Source organism: Rousettus aegyptiacus, unplaced genomic scaffold (genome assembly GCF_014176215.1).
Source record: "Rousettus aegyptiacus isolate mRouAeg1 unplaced genomic scaffold, mRouAeg1.p scaffold_m13_p_1, whole genome shotgun sequence".
Classification (NCBI taxonomy): domain Eukaryota; kingdom Metazoa; phylum Chordata; class Mammalia; order Chiroptera; family Pteropodidae; genus Rousettus; species Rousettus aegyptiacus.
In genome coordinates this window covers 74,852,190-74,875,137 of record NW_023416284.1, presented here as the reverse complement: position 1 = coordinate 74,875,137, position 22,948 = coordinate 74,852,190, and the positions used below count along the sequence as shown (strand labels likewise).

General features: G+C 32.9%; 1 protein-coding gene across 2 annotated transcripts in view; it reads right to left on the bottom strand.

Annotated features, from left to right (window-relative positions):
- The window catches only part of RANBP9 (RAN binding protein 9), a 76,779-nt gene that overhangs the window by 29,101 nt on the left and 24,730 nt on the right, over window positions 1–22,948 (bottom strand). For both annotated transcript variants that reach the window (XM_016123263.2, XM_036237007.1), the window contains exons 3-5: window positions 6,019–6,071; window positions 4,926–5,093; window positions 354–376 (exon numbers count right to left, since the gene is read on the bottom strand). In XM_016123263.2, the coding sequence (XP_015978749.2) occupies window positions 354–376; window positions 4,926–5,093; window positions 6,019–6,071 (244 nt within the window). The remainder of the gene's footprint in view (window positions 1–353; window positions 377–4,925; window positions 5,094–6,018; window positions 6,072–22,948) is intronic.

The following is a 22,948-nucleotide window of genomic DNA, read 5'->3' as shown; positions in this document are numbered from 1 at the left end:
ATGCAAAGAACCTGCCACACACTGAATAAATGGCTAGAACTATCGTACAATCACTTGCAGAAAGTACAGTGATATCAAAGAAACATTTCAAATAGATGCAGAATGACATTAGAAAGTATATTTTAATAATCGATTCTGATTTATTTTTTAGCTACAACAAAGTTCCCTTGTGCAATGGTGTCCAGTGCAATTTGGAGTTTAATTTCCGAAGGTCTACACCAACGGTGCCTATTCTCCACATGGCATGTAAATGTAATGTTGATAAGAATGCATTCTAAACATGCTTAGTATTAGTTTCTTCATACTTCATTTAATTAAAAATGCAAAACTACTTAAAAAAAAAAATGTCTTACCGGTAGGTCTGTGAAGGCAATACCTAAAAAAAAAAAAAAAAAAAAAAAAAAAGTGGCATTAACAGTTGTTTTTCAAAGGCAGACTATGGTGACATGCTAAATTTCTAACTAAAATGAAGGAAAAGAATGACAAAGGCAAAAATTAAAAATCTAAATACAAAATAACAAGAGTAATTTTTTTCCTCAATAACACTAACAGGTCTGAGTAGATGCTGATCTGTTTTTTAAGATCATCATCCTTATTAGTCAAATACCAATTTATTTTTGGATGATTTTAGATATATCTTCAAAGCAATTTTAGGAGCCATTTAAGAAAACTGGTTACAAAACAGTCACATTTGATTTTTGACCAATACTCAAAGTGCTTTATCCAGCCTTATCATTTAATTGTCCTTATCTAGATTTAGCTTTTAAATAATTTCAGGGGGCAGAAAAAGATTTTTGTTATTAAAAAAATAAAAAAGTAAACAATGGAATATATGGTATTTTTGTTTCTTAAAAAAATAATATTTCTTATAGAAGTACATTCGTGAATAACTTTCTACTACTCTGGAGAAAAAAACAATTCCTTGTTCAAAGTGCAAAGATTTATATAGTTGAGAATTTCTTTTGACTGTCCTCTGACAGTAATTTTGACAGTCATGTTCCAAATGCACTTGAAAATGTTAATATTATTGGAATAAGTCTACTGGCATTCCGTAGTAATAATTTAATAATCTCCTTGCAAATATTAAAATATATTACGTAGCTGAAAATAAGATAATAAATAAACCAAATATTTCTACAGAACCTCATTCCCATGTTTAAAAGATCAGAGTTCTAGAATAATGGGAAGAGGTGGTGTTGATGAGTCAGTCAGTTAATCTCAAATCTTGCAGTATAAACACGCTTTAAAACAAAACCAAAAAACCACACCAGCACTACCTGTACAGTGTCAATCATCATCTAAAAAGAGAGGGCATTTCCGTTATTTATCTTTAAGGTCCCTTCCCACTTGAGGTTCTATGGCTCTATAACTGTGCTATACCATTAGAAGACTATCTTTATTTATTAAAGTAATAAAATTAAAAGACAAAGTGACTATAAATCTCTATTATGCATGCTTTTAAATAAATATGTAAAAATAATGTTTTGTTAGTAAAGCCCTTTTATGAAACTACTAAATTCATGCTGGCTTGTCAAAAGACAGGAAAAGTTGGAGGTCCGCCTGCCCTCAACCACAGTAAAATATTTTGATTACTTTTAGCTTCATTAGTAAATATACAGCAAAGTGACTGTGAGCCAAATAAATATGAAACATTTATTCTAAAAAATTCAAAAAGCAAAAAAGGTACAGAAAACAATAAAAAATAAAATATTTCAATAAAATATTACCATACATATCTTTACTGTTTTTCCTAACATAACTGCCTAATCAATTATTTTCCTCAAATTTTTTTTTTTGAGGAAAAAGGTTTTACGGCAAAGATTTTTTTTTTTTTACAAAGATTGCCTAAATTCATATTGTTTTAGCAAAAATTCTTTTGTCATTACTGAAATCTTTACTCTTTACCAAAAACTCAAAGGAAAATTCCACCTTAATTTTATAGATTAATATTTTTACCACTAATGAATATAGCTACCACAGCCCATATATATTCAGACTACAAAAAGATACCACTTTAACGAGTTGGTATAATTATCTAAATTCATAGAAAATATTTTATATATCTAGTTTCCTGATTTGTCAAGAAGCTTTTTGAAAAGTGACCTTCAACTGATGAATGATATTCAATGAAATGAAGTCAAAAAATTTCAAATTAAGTTAACCTAGATACTGAAATGCTTCTCCTGTAATTATGTCTCAAATAAAAACCTTTCCATTTTGCCTTTTATGGTAAAAACTATGTATGTTTTGAAAACCTTCATTAAGTCTGAAACTAAAGATGTATCAGCTTTGGGGTAAAAATTTTCCAGTTTAGGAAGCATAAAGGAATAGTAACTGAATAAATAAATAACATTTTATCTTCTGGGTGCTAGAATCTGAACTAGAGGTAAGCACACTCCTCCTGTAAAGGGCCAGAAAGTAAAGATTTCCCGCTTTCTAGGCCATATGGTCTCTGGGACAACCACTTAAATCTGCCATAGTAGCAGAAAGCACCCATACACAATACGTAAAACTGGATGTGGATGCATTCCAACAAAACTTTAGTTAAAAAACCGACAGGAGACTAATTTGGCCCATGGTGACCTCTGTTCTAAATGAATAATTTTGCTCACCAATGTTTTACCACTGCGTGCCTGGCACCTAGCCCAGAGTCTGGCAAACAATGACGATAAACAACATTTAGTGAGTACTCACAATGTGCCAGGCAGTCACCTAAGAACTGCATATGCATCATTTCAGTTTAACAACTTTAATAAGGTAGATATTATAGTGATCCCATTTCACAAACTAAGTCACAGAAATATTAAGTAACTTGCATAAGGTCACTTGGCCTAATCAGAAGACAAACCCAGGAAACTAAAGAACCCCTATTAACCATGGTTATACTGCCTATGTGCTTAATATTTAATTTATGAATAAATAATGCCAAATGTTTTAAACTTACTTAAAATTAGAATGTAATTCCATCATTAGGTACCGTTTTATTTAAAAAATCTCCCATTTTAAAAATAGTTTTCTAATTCAAGAGAAAATTTTAATTTAAATGTCTAGAAATCTAATAGCGAAAAAAATTAAAAAATCACATCACCTATGATTTTTCCTAGCTCCCAAAATAAAATTCTTTCTCTGGAATAGTTTAAAAAACTGTAAAAAGACTAATCTTGGTTTTTAAAACATGTGTTTTGAATTTTTGAACCAAAAGTCATACCTAAAAGAAGATTCCTCCTGGTTTAAGATCTTAAATATCTTAAGTAGCCAAGCCAGCTAAGATATCCCAGTTAACTGCTTTGATAAGTCAAAGCTATAATAGTAACGACAAATAAACTGAAGGGGCTATATCCTTCTAGAAACCAGTTAGCCACAACAATCAAATTACAAATATACATATAATTTGCATGGCATCCTTAAAATTCTTGTATTATTAAGAATACAGTTGACTCTTGAACAAAGTGGGGGGGTTAGGGGTGCTGATACCTGTGCAGTCTAAAATCCACATATAACTTTTGACTCCCCAAAAGCCTAACTACTAATTGCCTATGGTTGACCAGAAGTCTTACTGATAATATAAAGCCTATTAACACGTATTTTGTAAGTTATATATACATACAGAATATATATATATGTATATATATATATTCTGTATTCTTATAAAGCTAGATAAAAGAATGTTATTAAGAAAATCATAAGGAAGAGAAAATATTTACAGTACTGTACATATTTATTTTTTTAAAAGCCACATATAAGTGAACCCATGCAGTTCAAAACTGTGTTGTTCAAGGGTCAATCCTTGGGACAACCTTTAAGTCAGATAACACAGGACTTCACAATCAATATTAATAATCAGAAGAAAATGTTTTAAGCCAAATATAAAGAAGGCACTAACTTTATATTAGGACTATGTTGAGAAACTAGGAAAAAATAATTATTACCAATGCAGCCAGAAATTTAGACTTTTCTACTACAAAATGAGACAAGTTTTTGTGTTATATTAAAGACCATCTATTACATGTCTAGCGTACTATTCACGGTCTAATTTTCAAATACTATTTATAAGCGAACTGAAATTTCTGCTTTCTGGCATTAGTTTTTGCCTGTTTTCACTTTTATTTCATCAGAAATAATTTGCTATGAATCAGGACATTTCAGACAGTAAAAGTAATATGAAACCTTTTTATTTTTAAAGCATCCATCTTGCTATGCTTTGTACTTTCTGTAATATAAAAAACAAAAACTAAAAAAACTTCTAAGAAAAGAAAGTATAACAGCCATATACAATTTTAAATTTTAAATATTATGAGTGCATATTAACTAAAAACTCTAATTTTCTATTAGTCTTACAATGAATAGGTAGGTATCTTTATGTTTTTATAAATGTATTTATTTATTAGTCACCTGTCTTTTATTCTTGGAAGTTTTGCTCTTATGAGCTTGTTTTAATTGCACTCCCTTTTGCAGAACTTATGGTCACCAGCCTTTATCCATCTTTGTTAGCAGGCATGGGCCTTTTAGTGTGTCAGTTCCCTTTATTTGGTTGGTACCATTAAGCTTTCCCTTCCTTTATTACTCTCATGCTGCATTAAAAACTGACAGCCCTTTTTTTCTTAGCACTGTTACCTAGAGAATTGAATCATACTGTGAAGGACTTTATTTAAAGCAAAACAGAAACACTTAGCATTTCTATTACTAGAATAAATATCTGAGCATGGGAATTACTTCTACAGTCATTTCTAAACATGTAATACAACAAAGCCTTCACAGAGTACAAATTTTCATCATTTCCTAACTTCCACCTGGAAGGAACAAAGAAATAATTTCCAAAGGCATTTATTTATAACGGAGAATTACATAATAAATATGACCACCATGCTGTAAGTACAATAATCACAACATTTGGTTATTTAACATGCAATACATTATCTTAGTACCTAAACTATGTCCATTCTTGGTGTAGAAGCAGGTATTGTTGATAAGGTTAACACAACAGCCAATGACATCACCAGTCGTAAAAGTTGGTCCATAAGGTTGTCCCGTTCCAGAAGAACAAAATGAATGTCCATCATCCCCATGATAACCATATGAATGTTTATCCCAGCCTAAAGAGAAAGTTCCAGTATATTTACAGTGAAAAGTAATGTTCCTCTGTACTAGAGATAGTCACTTAGATTATGACAAGAATAGTACAACAGATAATAAAGATAAAATTCCCAAATATACATTTAAATTTTCAACAATTACGCTACACAATTTCTGTATTACAACACTACTTACAACATTAAGGAAAATAAATTCAGCACACAGAACACTAAAACGTGTATTAAATAGAGAGGACTCCTACCAGAAAAAAAAAAAACAAAAAAAACATAGCAAGACACATTTTCCATATACATTTCCTTTGCTAATAGATCAAAGGAATTTTGCTTTTGATTTGGTTTACAAACACACACATACACACATACATACACAGTTAAATACAAAATAGATTTCACTATTTTGCTTTCTATTTTCAAAAAATTTCCTCCAAAATTAATTTTTAACATTAGTAAACAAAATATCAGAAAATATAATTCAAGAATTACTTCCATCTGATTAATGGTTTTGAGAAACAGTTCTGCCATTTGATGTAAACCTTTCCTTAGTTTACTTTCCACATCAGTCTACATTCCCAGAATATTAAACAACTGAAAATGAGTTAAAAGCCAAACATGTGTTGGGTAACAAACAGAACCATCCACATTAAAACATTTAAAGTAGTTGATATGACTATTTACTGGAAGTTAAAAATCCGGGAAAAAAAAAAAGCCAAGCAAAAAACAGAAAACAAAATACATGGTATAGAAGTTATATTTCGCTAAACAGCATAAAATTTAAATTTATTTTAGAAGTTCAGCTTCTACTTTGAACTCATGACACAGGTGATTAAAAATACAGAAAAATCAATGTATTTCAACTTATTACTTGAAAATTTTAGCCACAAAGAGTTAGCTATAAGACTATACTATAATCTGATTACAACTGTACCTGGTAATCTATTCATGTTCACACCTTGAGCAGAAAGACCAATTCCCATGTAACTGTTAAACAAAAAAAAGAAAGAAAGAAAGAAAGAAAAGAAAAGTTATTATGGTCGTGTATGTATAAATTACCAAACACTCTTAAACAGTATCAGAACCAAGCCCAAGTCGAAATTCTATTAAAAAAAAAAAAATTTATTGCAATTCATTAAATAGCAAAAAGGGCAATATTAAGCAATAACAAAACCCAGATCACAGGGGAATTCCTATAATAACCATTCATAAATACGTTCCAAGTATTGGTAATAATTATTCATTCTACTAACAATCATAAAAACCTTCCCAACCTATCTACACATAAATATTTACGATAGAGTATAACAAAAGTATAGAGGGACTCGGAGAAGAAATAAAGAAATGTTAAATAAGGAACAAATATATTTCTAAAAGAATAGAGTAAAAATGCAGACCACACAGACACACATAAAAAAAGAACAAGGATATATATTTTGGGGGAAAAAGTCAAATTCACATAAAAACATCTCAAATACTTAATAAAATTATATTAAAAAGTATGCTTGTGGGGTATCTACATATTGGTTTATAAAAGTGTTTTGGCAAATTAACAAAACTGACCTAAACATGGGACTCTTAAAACTAGAAGAACAAAATTACCTCCATGAAAGAAATACAAGAGGAACAGGTAATTTTTAAGGTATGCAATTCATTTTTAAAAGGTTGTATTAATAAAATCTGATGTATTTCAAAAATGGAAAAGTATAAAGTGATACATTTATAAATATTGATGCAAAAAGAAAAACTAAGTAAAAGAGTAAACTGAATCTAATTTGTTAAAAAACCAACTGACTATGATTGTATCAAGGTTTAAAATGGCATTTGACAAATTTCAGCTACCATTCCTAATAAAAACTTAAGAAAAAGAAAAATAAAAGGCAACAACTTAAATATGACATACTTTTTTCCAAATCTAACAACAGCAAGCAAGATACCAAATAGTGAAGCATTGAAGCCATTTCCATCAAAATCAGAATATGGAGATGCCTATAATGGTTAAACACTGTTTTGAACATTTTAATAAAGTACAAAAACTAAATAACCTGTATAAAGATTAGAAGATATAAAATTACCTTTATTTATAGTTGCTATGATTAGGTACATAAAAAACTACAGAATCTACTAAAAGGTTTTAAAATTAATTAGGTATTTTGACAAAGTGATTGTATTTAAGAAAACCACTTTCTTTGCTAGTAATAACCAGCTAGAGAAAGAAGTTGTGTGTGTATATATACTGGTCACAATAACTACAGAAACCATAAAACAGGAATAAGGATCTCAAGGCTCAAAAACAATATATTAAAAGCTGTAAACAAATGGGTATACTATGTATCTGGATAATCTGATAGCATAAAAATGGCAGTCTTTCTAGTTTATATATTTAATGGGGTTCGAGACAGATTCCAAACGAATTTTTACATTGGGAAAACATGATCTTTAAACTTCATATATAAAAATATAGAATTTTGATCAAAAAAAGAAAAAAATTAAAATAACATAGTTTTTGTCCTATGAGATATTAAAACTCAGTTAACTGACTTCACAAAAGCAATATTACTAATGTGCCAAGACAGGAGTGACGAATTATTAAGAAATGACATTTAAATGTCTAGACAAGAAGACTCATTTTGTACTGATTCAGTCCCTCTGTTCCAAGCACAACACACAATGTAAGTATTTTTAAAACACACACACACACACACACACACACACACACACACACACACACACACATAAAGACTCAAGGCACAACAAGACAATGTGAGGAGGAGAAGAAAAGCAAAGCAGTAGATTCCTGACTAGGATCTGAATGAAACTGAGTGGATCAGTGACTAAATCTGTAATACTTCTATTATCACCTTGAAGAAAGAACCTGGAAACTAATGTAAGACTAAAAGCTTACAGGATTTAGACTGGAGGCCCAGAAGTTAGAAAGCAAGTACAAATTGTAATAAAGAAAGATAAGTATAGAAAAAGATGGTTGAACAAATTGCAGAAAAAATTTAAACTTCCAATCAAAATGAGGTCGCAAAAACATAATTCTGAAATACACCAAAAGTGTGTGTGTGTGTGTGTGTGTATAACCAATAAAATATACGACTGTAACATGAATTCATCCTACATAATATTAATGGACAGTATGACAAAAAATTGTTTAAAATACATTTAGGATTTTTAAATGAAAAAAGGAATCACTATCACTAAAAAAAATACAGTAACCAATAATTAGAGATAATTTTGCTAGTAATTTTTCACAAGCGAAAAGTTGTTAAACTGAGTTTCCAACAGATACTGAGAAAGATAATAATAAATTCACATGTAGACACAATATAGAATATCAATAATAAGACACAATCCTAAAAGCTTCCAAAGAGCAAAAGCAGATTACCTCTGAAGGAATGACAAGTTATACTGGCAGTAGACTTCTCCCTAGCAGCAGATGGTGACACTGAACAATGGCACAATATATTCAAAATATTTAAAGTAAAGAATTGTCGACCTAGAACTTAACTCACAGGTTGTAAAAAAAAAAAATACTATTCAGATTTTTACAAATCTCTAATTCATATGTAATATGCTAGAATACAATTCAAAATTATTTGACATCTAAAGACACAGGAAAACATGACCTATATTCAATAGAAAAACAAAAAAGCAAAAGAGAATGACCCTGAGAGGATCTAGTGGCTGGAATTAGGAGATAACAAATTTAAAGCAGTTGTTACAATGCTCGAGGCTATAAAGGAAAATATGCTTGTATTGAATGAAATAATAATAATTTTCAACAAATAATAAAAAAGACCAAATGGTAATTCTGGAGCTGAAAAATACATGAAATAAATATTTACTAATGTACTTAATGGCACATTGGAAATGGCAAAATGATTAAGTAAATATGAAGGCAAATTGATCTGAAAAACAGAAAAATATTCAGAGAATAAAAAGAGAATTCCTGGGGCAGTATGAGAAGGTCTAACAGATACATAACCAGAGGCTCACAAAGAGAATGGAGGAAAAAAAAAACAAACCTGAGAAAAATCTCCCAAATTTGGGAAAAAATTTTTTTGCAGATTCTTCAGCATGGCAAACTTCAGCAGGTTGAAAAAAAGAAAAGCACACCTAGGTACAAATCACTGTCAAGCTGCTGAAAACTAGGAATAAAGAGATCATACAGAAAGCAGACAGAAAAAAATGATATTATTTCCATAGGAACTTTGAGCTGAATATACACTGAATTCTCATAAGAAAATATTAATGGGAGTGGGGGACCCATGCCAACAATGGGTGTTATATTCAGGGAAACATCTTTCATGAATAAAAGTGAGATAAAAACATTTCAGATAAATGAAAAATAACAGAATGTGCTTCCAACAGATCTGCACTAAGAAAAATGCTAAAGAGTAAATCTGCCAAACAGAAAGGAAATGACATCAGAAAGATACCAGGATTATCACGAAGGAATGAAGAGCACTCAAAATGGCATACAGATGAGTATGTAATAAAAGACTTGCATTCTTAATTTTCTTAAAACATGTTACTCTTCAAAACAAAAATAACATGTAGTGTGCAGTTTGTAGGATATGTAGATGTAATACATATGACAACTAGAGCAAAAAGGACAAGGAGGGGGCAAATAGTTAACAAGTTTCTACATTTTATGTGAAATAATACAGTATTTTCAGCAAATTATGAAAACAGGTATATATATTAAAATTTCTAGAGTAACCACTAAAAAAAGGACCCAAAAAAGATATAATTAGAAAGCTACTAGGAAAATTAAGGTGGAATTCTAGTAATATATCAAAATATATCAAATTATTAATATATGGAAGACTAGGTAGTGCTTAACCCAGGAATGCAAGGTTGGTTTAACATTCAAACACCAATGTATTTTACCAAATCAGGAGAAAACACATATGATCATTTAAATAGTCACAGAAAAAAAGTGACAGAATTAAACACCCATTTACAATAAAAACTCTTTGCAAACTAGGAGTACAAGGGAACTTCCTCAGCCTACATTTACAAAAAGGATCAAGCTAGTATGTTTAATAGTAAAATATTTAATGCTATTCCCCTATGATCAAGAACAAAGAAAGAATGTCAACTCTATTTATATTTAAAATTGTACTGCAAATTTAGGATTTATTTATGCCTTCTATTTCTCTATTGCATTACTGAAATAATGCAATAGAGAAATAATGCGATAGAGAAATAGAAGGCATAAATAAACATAATAATAAAACTTTATTAGTAGATAGCATGATTGTTTATTTTTAAAAAGTCCTAAGGAATCAACAAAATAATTAGAATTAATAAGTGAATTTAACAAGGTTGCAGGACACAAGGTTAGTTTACAAAAACCTATTGTATTTGTATATACTGAAGCAAACATTAGGAAAATGAAATTTAAAAAACAATTTCATCTACAATAACAACAGAAAACATAAAAAACTTAAGAACTGAACAAAAGATATGCACAATATCTTTATTAAAAACTACCAAACACTGCTGAAGAGAATTTAAAAAGGTGTAAATAATAAGTGGAAAGATATATCATGTTTGTGGATTGAAAGACTCATTATCATTAGAGCTGCAATTCTGTTCAAACTGATCTTTAGAATCAATGCAATCCAAAGCATAATCATACTGGGGGGGGGGGGGTGGAGAGTTGTAAAAAACAGACAAGCTATTTCCAACACTTATATAGAAATGCACAGAATCTAAAATATTCAAAGAAAGCTCGAAAAAGAATGTAGTAGTAGGATTTGGACAATGTGACCTCAAGACTTACCATATAACTGAGTAACCAACAGAGCATGACACTGGCATAAGGATCAATGGAATGAATGAAGAAAAAGCCCAAAAAGAGATCCAGTTATACAATCGCTGAATATTACATAATAGGTGCCAAAACAATCCAAAAGGAGAAGAACATTGTTCTTCTAACAAACAGTAATAGAATATTCACATGGGAAAAAAATGAACATTAATATCTGCCTTACACAATACACAAAACTCAACAGAAGATGGATCATAGTCCTAAATATAAAAGTGAAAACTATAAAGCTTATAAAAGAAAACATATAAAAATATTCTAATCACTTGGGGATAAATCAAAGATTTATTAGGACACAAAAAGCAAGAACTATAAAATAAACTCATAAATCAGGCTTCATCAAAATTAAAAACTTCCGCTTAAAAGACATAAGATAATTCAATTTTTAAAAATGGACAAAGATCTGAATAGACAACTTCAGAGAGAGATACTGCAAATAACCAAGAAGCACATAAAACTGCTACAACAATTAAGTCATCAGGGAAATACAAATTAAAAACACACTGAGATACCACTATACACTCAGCAGAATGTTTAAAATTTAAAGGACTGGCAACAGCAGTGTTGCCAAGAATATGGCACAATAAGAACTTTCATACATTGTTGGTGGGAATTTAAAATGGTACAACTCCTTGGGAACAATGACTGGCAGTTTCTTGTGAGACTGAACATGTACCAACCCCAAGACCCAGCAATTCCACTCATAAGAGAAAAGAAGGCATATGTCCAACCTAAAGACTTGTACAAATATGATCAGAGCAGCTTTTTACACAATAGGTAAAATCCTGAAATGACCTGGTTATCTATCAACAAACGAATGGGTACATAACTTGTGGTATATTCTATTTGGAAATTAAAAGGAAAAGTGCATTACTGAAATACACAACATGGATGACCTAAAAAATGTTATACTGAATCAGGGAAGACTTACAAGAGTTTATGACACATGATTCCTTTTACATTAAGTTCTAAAACAGGCAAAATTAAAACAGCAGTCAGTTCTGAGAGGGCAAGGACAGGACCTGACAGTTAAATATCATAAGAACATGTCTGAGGATGTTGGTATTGTTCTATATTTGACAGAAGTTTGCGCTTCATGGGTCTATGCATTTGAAAAAATCATCAAATGGTACACTTAAGATTTGTGCATCTCACTGTATGTAAATATTACAATTAAAAAGAATGAAAAAAATCACATTCTATTAATGATATGCATGCTGTAGTGATTAAGAGTGAAATCTACTTTGAAATGCATAAAAAATAAGATAAGTCGATGAATGAGCAGAGAAATGGACAGACATGAGATAAAGCAATTATAGTCAGTTTTGTTATACCAAGACATTTAAGTTCCTCAAAATCACACTATACAAAATCATGCAATAAAAATCATAGTGTTTATAGGAAAAATGAGGTTAAGATCATAGCATGTCAAAACTTCATCAGTAACACACACATAAAAAAATAACCTAATTTAAAAAAATTTCAATAAAAAGTTTTACACATGCTAAGAAATACTACAATAAACATGGCACTTTATGCTAAAAAGACCTGAGGCATACTTGGGAAATGGGTGACATCAAGATTGCTGGTTGGAAGTTATTGTAAAGTGGTGAAAAGAGAGTTATTCGACAGGGGAAAATTTGTTAACACCAGACGTGCATTGGTGTGGCTCATAACACACAGTGAACCAAGATAGCTGGTAGATGAAGCGTTGCATGACATATAAAAAACACACTCAAATTCAACAGCAGTTGAATGGAGTAGCAAGATTTAAATATGAGAACAAGAAATTTATTATTGTGGTACTATATGTTTAGAAAATGAAATAGACATGAGTATCAATACAATTTCAAATTATACATTTATTAATATTGTTAAGTAAATAATGGTTGTGCCAAATATCAAATAACAGAGATTAGAGGATTAGGTTAGTTCATTTCCTATTACAGATAGGTTACTGTTATTGCTCTATATTGTCAATGCTATGTAATCCAATTAGATTAACAGACTTCTCATCAGAAGTCATTAGACCAAATTATATTGTTTCAAGTTATTATGTGGGTAACCATCCAGAGCTACTGCTAAGAAAATCTCATAACTTGAAATGAGTTTCCCTATGACCCATCAATTCAACTCTAAGGTATCTGTCCAGATCTGAAAATACACCCACACAAAAATGTTACACAAATATTTGCAACATCATTATTTATAATAACCAAAAAAGAAAAAAAAAAAGTGTTTCTACCTACTGACAAATGGATAAACAAAATGTGATCTATCTTTACAATGGGATGTTACTGGCAACAGTAAGGCACAGAGTATTGATAAACACTACAGCATGAATGAACCTTGAAAATATTAAAGATATGTCAGAAACAAAAGGCCATGTATTATATGATTCCATTTATATAAAATGTCCAGGATAGGCAAATCCACAGAAACAAAACAAGTGGTTGCCTTGCCTAGGGCTGAGAGAAATGACTGCTAATGGGGACAGGATTTCTTTTTCAAGTGATGAAAATGTTCTAAAATTAAACAGTGGTAAGGGTTGTACAATTCTGTGAATACTACCAAAATGTACACTTTTAAGGGTAAATTTTTATGGTATGTGAATTAAGTCTCAATAAAACTCTCATTAAAACTAAAACATGAAGACTTCGGTTTTAGCTCCAAAATGTAAAGAGTTTGAAATTTGCCACTCCCATTCTCACAAGGAAAAAGGTGAACAAACTGAAAATCACCAATGCTTCTTAGATTCATCAGAAAATTGAGTTCAGAAGGCAAAATACTTCCAGGAAAATTAAAGAGACAAGTGAACACAGAGCTTACCAGGAGCAGGAGCCTCCAAAGACAGTAAGTGGTAGGACTCTAAAAGCAAATGATGATGAACTGCTGAAGGCTGTGTGTAAAATAGCTTGGGCTTTAAAACCCTTTTCATCTTAAAGGAGCCTCCACATATTTATGAGTTTTACCTTTGGGAGCTCCACCAGGTTATTATCAGGGAAAAAATTCCTTCCAGTTTTGGGCATGGGGAAAAGGAAAAGTAAATACGCCCAGAGCAATCTGTTATCCTTAACAAAGACTGGACTTCAAGGGAAACTACTTTTTAGAACCTTATTTGACCTAGAGGAAGGACAATTAGATAACCCCAGTCCCAACTAGCCTTCCTAACTGAGGTTAGGGGAGGGGGAAAAAAGATCAAGACTCTTCTGAAGACCACAGCCCAAGACCTCTGGTTCACTACAACTAAGACTTAATCATAACATTATAAAACACACTTTCATTCCCCAGTACTTTATCACCACATTAACAGGGTTCCAGTATAGCAAGAATAGATTACAAGCGAGAGAGCTACAAGACACATTCTATTTAAGGAGTTTCTAGGGAAACAAAACAACTGGGAAGACAAGGAAACTAGAGGAAAATGAAGTCTATGACACCTACAAACAACACAAACACCTAGCAAACATAAACATAGTATAAAATTTAGCTACATAATTATAAAACCTCACAGTAATGATCAATTTACCTGATTTCCTATTATAAAATCAATCATGTACAGTTTTCAACAAAAAAATTACACTGCATGCCAAAAAGCAAGAAAAATTACATTCTAAAGAGACATATCAAAACCAAAACCAGAAATGGCAGAGATTTTAGAATTATCAAACTAAGAATTTAAGATAGCTGTGATTAAAATGCTATGGGCTATAAAAATCAAAGCAAAATGATAGAAATCAAAAACGCTAACATAAATCAAGAAAGCTTTCTATGAGTTCATCATCGAACTAAACACAACCGAGGAAACAATCCATGAGCCTGAAGATATGTCAATGAGAATGTCCCAAACAGAAATGTCAAGGAAAAAAAAATAAACAAACCTGGAACAGAATATACAAAAACTGTGAGATAACTATAAAAGATATAACATACATATAATGGGGATGCTAGAAAGAGAAGAAAGAGAAAAACTGAAGTATTTGAAGAAATGATGCCTAAGAATTTTTCCAAAATTAATGACAGATACCAAACCAAAACTCCTGAAAGCTCAGGCAATGCTAAGAGAATAGCAAAACATCTACACCTAGGCTTATTATATTCGAATTGCAAAAGTCAAACAGAAATCCCTGAAATAGGCTAAGGGACAACAAATATATATATATCTATATGAAAGAAGGGTAAGAATTGTGTGAGATTTTTCTTCAGAAAACATGCAAGCAAAAAGAGACTGGAGTGAACTAAGTGTTGAAAAAAAACTACTAACCTAGAATTCAATAACCAGCAAAATTTTCTTTCAAAAGTTAAGAATAAGACTCTATCAGATAATTAAAAACTGCGGCAATTTGTTGCCAAAAGACCTGCCTTGCAGGAGATATTAAAAGTTCTTCAGAGACAAGGAAGAGACACTCCTGAAAAACTTAGATCTACATTTTTAAAAAAGGGTAAGAAAGAAATAAATGAAGATAAAATATTTTAATTTTCTTATTCTAAATTGATCTTAGATAACTGTTCAAAAGAAAATAAATGGGTAATTATAGCTTATGGATAAGCGAAACAAGTGAGCAATATTGTAAGGCAGAAGAGGAATTGATTATGTTATAAAACACCTGCACTACTCGTAAAGTGATTATTTGAAAATGGACTTATACTAGTTAAAATTGTCTAATGCAACCTTTAGGGCAACGACCAATAAAATTTAAAAGTAAGTATAACTTGATATCTTAAGATATGAGAGAAAATGCAATTACAAAATGCTCAATTAAAACCAGAGCAAAAAACAAAATATATATTTTAAAGCAACAAGGAACAAATGCAATGAATAGAAAATAGTTACAAATAGTTAATATCAACCTAACTATAATAGTCACTCTCAAAGTGAAAGGTCTAAATACGCCAATTAAAAGAAACTGACAAAATGGGGAAAAAAACAAGACTCAAGTACATGATGTCTACAAGAAGTCAACTTTAAACATAAAGACAGAGGTAGATTAAAAGTAAAGGGATGGAGATAGGCATACCATGCTAACACTGATCAAAAGAAAATTGGACTAATTATACTAGTTTCAGATAAAGCAGATTTCACAAGGAAACCAATTAGGAATAGAGTTTTACCTAATTATAAAAGTGTCAATTCTTGAAGATAACAATCCTTAACATTTACGTGCCTAATAACAAAGTGTCAAAGATGTGAGGCAAAAACTGACAGAATTTCAAGAAATAACAGTTAAATCCACTATTATAATGGGAGACACCAAACCTGCATCAGTATCTCGCAGACAAAGCAAGTAGAAAACCAGTAAGAAAACAGTCAAATTCAATAGCACCATTAATCAACTGGATTTCACTGACATTTACAGAATACTTCAATTCAATATCAGCAGAATAGACATTATTCTCAAGCTTATAAAAACATTCATCAAGACAGACCACATGCTTGGCCATAAAACAAACCTTAACAAATTTTAAAAACTGAAGTAGGAAGAGAAAAAAATGGCATAAATGATAGATGCTCTGTTCATCCCTATGGTGACCAAATTGAAAATATAATGGAAATAAGGAGCAGCATCAAGGAAAAATAGCTTGGGATGAACAAGCTATACAATTAGAGAGAAATCCAAGAAATCACCTTGCAATGGCAGAAGGCAGGACAGGGCCAAGACATGGGGCTGTCTGGTCCTGTGCATCTAAGTGAAAGGCTGCCACAGCGGCAGACTTCTCTTAAAGGGGCCGCAACTGGGAGTGGATTTTCGTGGTCACAGATCTGCTCGTTAGGAGCACCAGTGGCCGTTAGGGTGCGCGAAGGGCGGCCCCAGGAATTTACAAGGAGACATAGTCGGAGTGCGGGCTGAGGCGAGACTCACTTGCTACAGAAGTGCCAGCAGTATCCATTGTTCTGTTGAGCCCTCCCCGAAAAATGTACCATACTAACGCAGGATATTAATAGGGGAAACTGGAGGGGAAAGAGAGATAACTCTATACTATTTAATTCTTCTGTAAATCTAAACATATCATCAACATAAACTGGAAATAACCCAAAGTCCTTCAACAGGTGAAGGGATGAATAAACCGTGGTATATCCTTATGATGGAACACTATTCAGTAATAAAAACCAACGAACTATTGGTACAAGCATCAACATGAATTATGCTAAATGAAAGAATTCAGTCTCAAAAGGTCACATACCACATAGTTCCTTTTATATGTCAGTTTTGAAAAAGAAAACCCTTTAGAAGAAGAATGGTTTGGTTGCAGTCAGAAGTTACAAGTGTAGGGAAGATTAACAAAGGGGTATTTCCTTTTAAGGAAATTTGAGTAGTGATGGAATTATTTCGTATCTTGATTGTGGTAGTAGTTTTAAAATTCATTGCATTAGTCAAAACTCATAGAAGTGTAAAAACAAAAAAATAAATTTTACTGTACATTAAAAAAAAATTTTTAAGAAAATACTCTAATAAAAAAGCCACAAATTAAAATAAACATGAAAAATATTTGACCTCACTAGTAATCAAAGAAATTCTCCTTAAAATGGCAAATCATTTTTCACTTAACATATCCTAGAGAAAATAATCATCAGTATACGCAAAAACGGATACAAGAACATTCAATGCAGTGCTGTTTATGTTATATAAATACCAGGATTAACCGATATATGGAACAACAAATCACTATATGCGCAAACATTAAAATTACGTGGCACTTCTACCATCTCATGGAGGCCCTACCCAGGCCCTGCCTACTATGCAAACTCAAGGGCTAAAGAAAGAGATGGCCTTGCGACTGAGAAGCCATCAAATTTTGGCCAGACCCTGCTAGAATCTCCAAAGCCTTAGAAACAAAACAAACTTACATGGCAATTAGAAACACCGCTATAAAAACCATATTTAATAAAATGTAAAAAAGTAAGACAATAACGAAGGGAAAAGTATGTTGTAAAACAGCTTGTACATTTGTTGGAAATGTAACAATGTTTTCAAAAAGGGTAAATGTGGAGGGTAGATATTAAATAATTCAATTTTTAGCATTTTTAGAAGACTGGAGAGCTAGACTTTTTTTTGTCCTAAAGTAATGGAGTTAGCTTTGTAATTTACCAGATAATTCATTTAACCAGTATGTTATTTAAAACGAAAAGCAGGAAAATGGCGGACTAGGTAAAAGCAGAGTTCGTCTCCTCCCAGGACTGCATTGAAATTACAACCAAATTATAAAATAATCAGCATGGAGAATCACCTGAAGTTCACCTGATAACACCTACATCTGATAATATAAAGGAGCCACATCGAAGCTGGTAGAAGGGGCAAAGTCTTGAATCGGGCTGGACCCGCACCCGTGGGTGGTGGAGAATCACCGAGAGGAAGAACGAGGCTGCGGAGGTTCTCCGGAAGGAGAGGGGGGTCCTGGTCTCAACTGGGGGTTCCCCAGCCCAGGGAAGAGAAGATTCCAATAACTCTGACTGTAGAAACTAGAGGAGATTCCGGCTCTCTGGGTGAGACAGAAGGCAACTGAGCTCCTAGACGTCCCTTTGAAAGACCCACGCAAAGGTTTTCTGACCTGTGGACACTCACCTGGGACATCAGCAGTGGTTCTGAGGCTCGCGGGGATTCATTCTGAAAAAGTCTCCATTACCTGGAGTCAGAAAGAGGGCTGGAAAGGCAGCCACCATTGTGCCTTAGTCTGAGCCCCCTACAGACCACGCCCACAGAGCAATTAGGAGACACTGGTCTGAGGTGATCAGCCCACCCCACCTAACCTGCAGACTGCAGGGGGTAGATGTTTATGGTTGGCTGCCAAGAACTCAGCTGAATCATTCAGAGTGAAGTATTCACAGCAGGGCGGTATTGTTGTAAGCAGTATTTCTAATCCCAGTAACAGTGGATGGCCAGCGCTGTGAGCCCCATCTCAGAGATAAGGTCAAGCAGATCGCTGCTGTTAACGTGAACCTGGGCAGATATCGGGGACTTGTGGTCCAGTCCCGGACAGCAGCTGGTCTTGCTGTGATCTGGGCCATCTGTGGGAACTTACAACAGTTACCAAACTTCCAGCAAGAATGATGCTGTTTTGATTTGGCACCCACTGTCTCTCTGAGACCCCCACCCCACCTACCTGCAGACTGTCCAGGGTAGGTATTGGTATGCTGCCAAGCTCAACTCTGAGTGATTCATAACCAAGGAGTCACAGCAGAGCAGCCATCATTGTGAGCGGCCTTTCCAATAGCAGCAAAAGAGGCCAGCCCTGTAAGCTACATTTCCATTCCCAGGAGGCGACTAGTGCTGTGAGATGCATTTCATGACAGAGAATTTAGGATGGTACTTCTGAAAAAACTCAATGAGATCAAAAACGAATCATATCAACAACTTCGGGAATTGAAAAAACAACTAGATAAGCAGAGCAAGGAGACTGAAATCCTCAAAAAGAACCAAATTTGAAGATGAAGAACACACTACAAGAGTTGAAAAATAAAATAGCAAGCTTGGGAAAGAGAGTTGACCAAATGCAGAAAAGGTTCAGTGATATCGAAGACAGAAATCTAGAAATGCATCAGAAGGAAGAAGAAAGAAAGCAAAGAATGAAAAATAACGAAAGAGAAAAACGAGAACTAGCTGATACCATCGGGAGAGGAAACCTAAGAACAATGGGCATTACTGAAGGCGAGGAAAAGTAGCAGGGACTAGAAAGCATTTTCAGACAAACAGGGGACGAGAATTTCCCAAATCTAAGGAATGAGCTGGAGCTTGGAATTCAAGAAGTCAACTGAATACTCAATTATCTCAACCCAAAAAGGCCTTCACCAAGACACAGTGTATTAAAGTTATTGTAAATCAACAACAAAGATAAATTCTCAAGGCAACCGGGGAGAAGGAAATGGTATCAAATAAAGGTAAACACATTAGATTATCATCGGACTTTTCGGCACAAACCTTATAAGCCAGAAAGGAATGAAATCAAATATTTAAACTATTAAGTGAAAGGAACTACCAGCCTAGAATAATGCATCCAGCTAAGCTCTCCTTTAGATATGAAGGAGAAATTAAGACCTTTCCAGACAACCAAAAATTGAGGGAATTCTCCAATACAAGATCTGGACTACAAGGAATACTGAAAAGGGGTCAGCTAAAACAAAGTAAGAACAACAAAAATACATAATTAGGAGTAAAGTGATTATCAGGCAAATAGAAGCAGAGGAGTGCAATCCTTACTAAGAACAGGGCATTATAGCTTAAAAAATAAGAAGTGAATTGTTACAACAAGAAAGTAATGAACAGGTCAGCATACATAGGGATAAGCTGAGACAGCAATGACTAAAAAGGGGAGGATTCAAAGATCCAAATTCCCAAAGGGGGATGGAGATAAGGCACGCAGAGAAGAAAATGCACGACTGTATATATGTAACTATTCTTTTCATATTTGTAATGGCAACCATACACCAAAGATTCAGAGCTGAAGTATATAACATAAAACAAGAAGAGCCAGGGCAAAACCTAAAAAATCCAAACAAAATAAAAAATAAACAGAAACACAAGGACAAGGGAGCAATAAAACTAAAAGCGGTTTTATAAATGTGATTTTTTTTAATCGAAAAAATGATTTAAATTTTTTTCCTTTTTTTCTTTTTTTCTCCCCCGCCCCATCTACCAGAATGTGATTTCTTAACCCAAGTGTTTATGAATTTCTGAAATTTCCAAATTATAAAAAAATTCCAAATTATACTAATGTTAACTGCTCAGTAAGATTTATCTAATGGGGATAACAGTTATCTATATAATTCCCTGCTTGCTGTTGAATTTTAAACATTCAAATTCTGAATAGCTTCTTCAAGTACAAGAGGGGTCTTGGTCTTTTAGTCTTACAGGACTTGAAAATCACTTCTTACTACCTTCTTACTGAGAAATGGCATCATGAATACAATAAAATGACAAATTAGGGGCAGCAAAAGATCATTACTGCTGCAAGACACACAGGTGTATCTATGTATATATATCTTATCTCTACACACACACAAAAGCACACACACAGAGAAACTCAGGATACTTTGAGTACAGTGTTTTTGCCACAAGCATCTTCACTGCACAACTAATTGGCCATAAGGCAATTTTGCTGTAAAATATAAAATATCTGGTTGACAGTTCGGTTTCATTTCTCCATTGATGAAGTTCTCCCAGTACTCTCATTTTTATACTATATAAATCTTAGCCCTCATTATGGTCTGCAGTAATGAGAATAGACCTAGTGGTCTTAAAATAGTGGATAACAACAAAGTATAAAGCCAGACGGTAAAGCAACATGTAAAATCAAATTGCAAACTATAGTACAAAATGACAACGTATTTTGGTTTGCAAATCCTTCCACAACTTTACCAAGCTATGGCAAATATAAAAGCGGTGGCTACTAATTCACAACAGTATTGGAGAGCATTATCAGTTCTTTAGTTGGAAACTGACATCTCTTAATGAAGAAATTTTAGCAAAAAATAAAGTGTAACGCCAAATTGACAAATCAACAAGCAAAAACAAACTATACTATGTACTAAAGACTTTGAAGACAATATATTTTCATTTTTTACAATAGTTTTTTTAAATTTTGTTATTAATTTTTCAAATTTCACTATATCTTTTTAAATATCGTTCTTTTATTTTTTGTTCTTTTATCTTTTTTGGAGAAACTGCCTAATGGCCAATTAGTTGTGCAGCAAAAATGTTTTCAGCAAAAATGCTTATGGGGGAAATAACTAGAACCAAAACATTCATCTGTAACTCACGAGCTACCAATCTTAAACAATTAACACTTCATATCTTTATGAACATACACCCATTTCTTCTTTATATGGAACAAAAATGATATAACTGCTTTCAAACATTAAAAGTGCTGATATATATCCAACTGGTGATTCATACAGTAGTGCTATAAAACTAAACATTTCATTAAAAGTTACAGATGCTCCTCTGAAAATATTTCAACCAGCTTTTTAAAACATACATATTTCAGGGTTAAAAGAAATAAGCAAACATTAACCAAAAAGGTTTCAGAACTTAAAAAAAAGCAAACAAACAAAAAGAAAGCAATCATATAGAGAGCTAAGGCTCTGAAAGATCATGAACACATCAGAAATTAAAGCAAGCCGATAAAACTTTACCTGGCCACTGTTTTCTATTTTCTGTATTTTACATGATCTTAAAAAGTTTTCTGGCCAGGGAGAGATGCTCCTCCCAAGACTAGCCCTTTCTTAGAGATACCAAAAGACTTGGCCAGGAGTAGCTCTCATATACAAACCAATAATTCCAAGTTGACAGCCCCAGTCATCTCCTTATCTAACTCTCACACACAAACCAGTGCTTCTCCTGCCCTAAATCATCCCAGAGTCAGGTACCAGATAACCAGAGACCACTCCTATAGTCTAAATCCGGCTGAAATTATTCAAGCATGCCAATCCTAAACTGTTCACCCTGCCCTGCCTTGCCTTTCTCTTGACTACCCTAATAACGTCTCTAGCCCAGGCCTTCTCCTTAGTCCCATCTTCTGCCACCTTACCAAAACCTAATGCTTACCCTCTGTGACCCTGAGTGGCATACATGACTCCCTCCCTCTCTGGGACCTGTGAGTATAATAAACTTCTTTCCAAGTCTTGTTCTTGTTTCCTCCTGTGGCCACAACAACTTTACCATACCACATCCAACACATACATTCATAGAATTGCTACTATTAGCATACAAAACAAATTCAAGAATATGTATATCCAAAATATTAAATTAAGTACTAATCACGAGATGATTATCTGAGCCAACAGAATTGAGCTAAATAATTTACAACTTAAGTTAATATAAAATGGAAATCCTTTTTCTCAATATTACTATTCAAACCTAGAGCATTCTGATTTCTTGCCTGTGATACAAAATTTTGTTCTAATTCTACACTGACAGCAAAACAGCTACTTATCTCTCTATATACTATACTACTCCCCCTCCATTCTTTCCAAAGCAGAAGGATCACAGAAAATAAAAATCAGGCTCTACTTCTTGCCTCCAGAAAG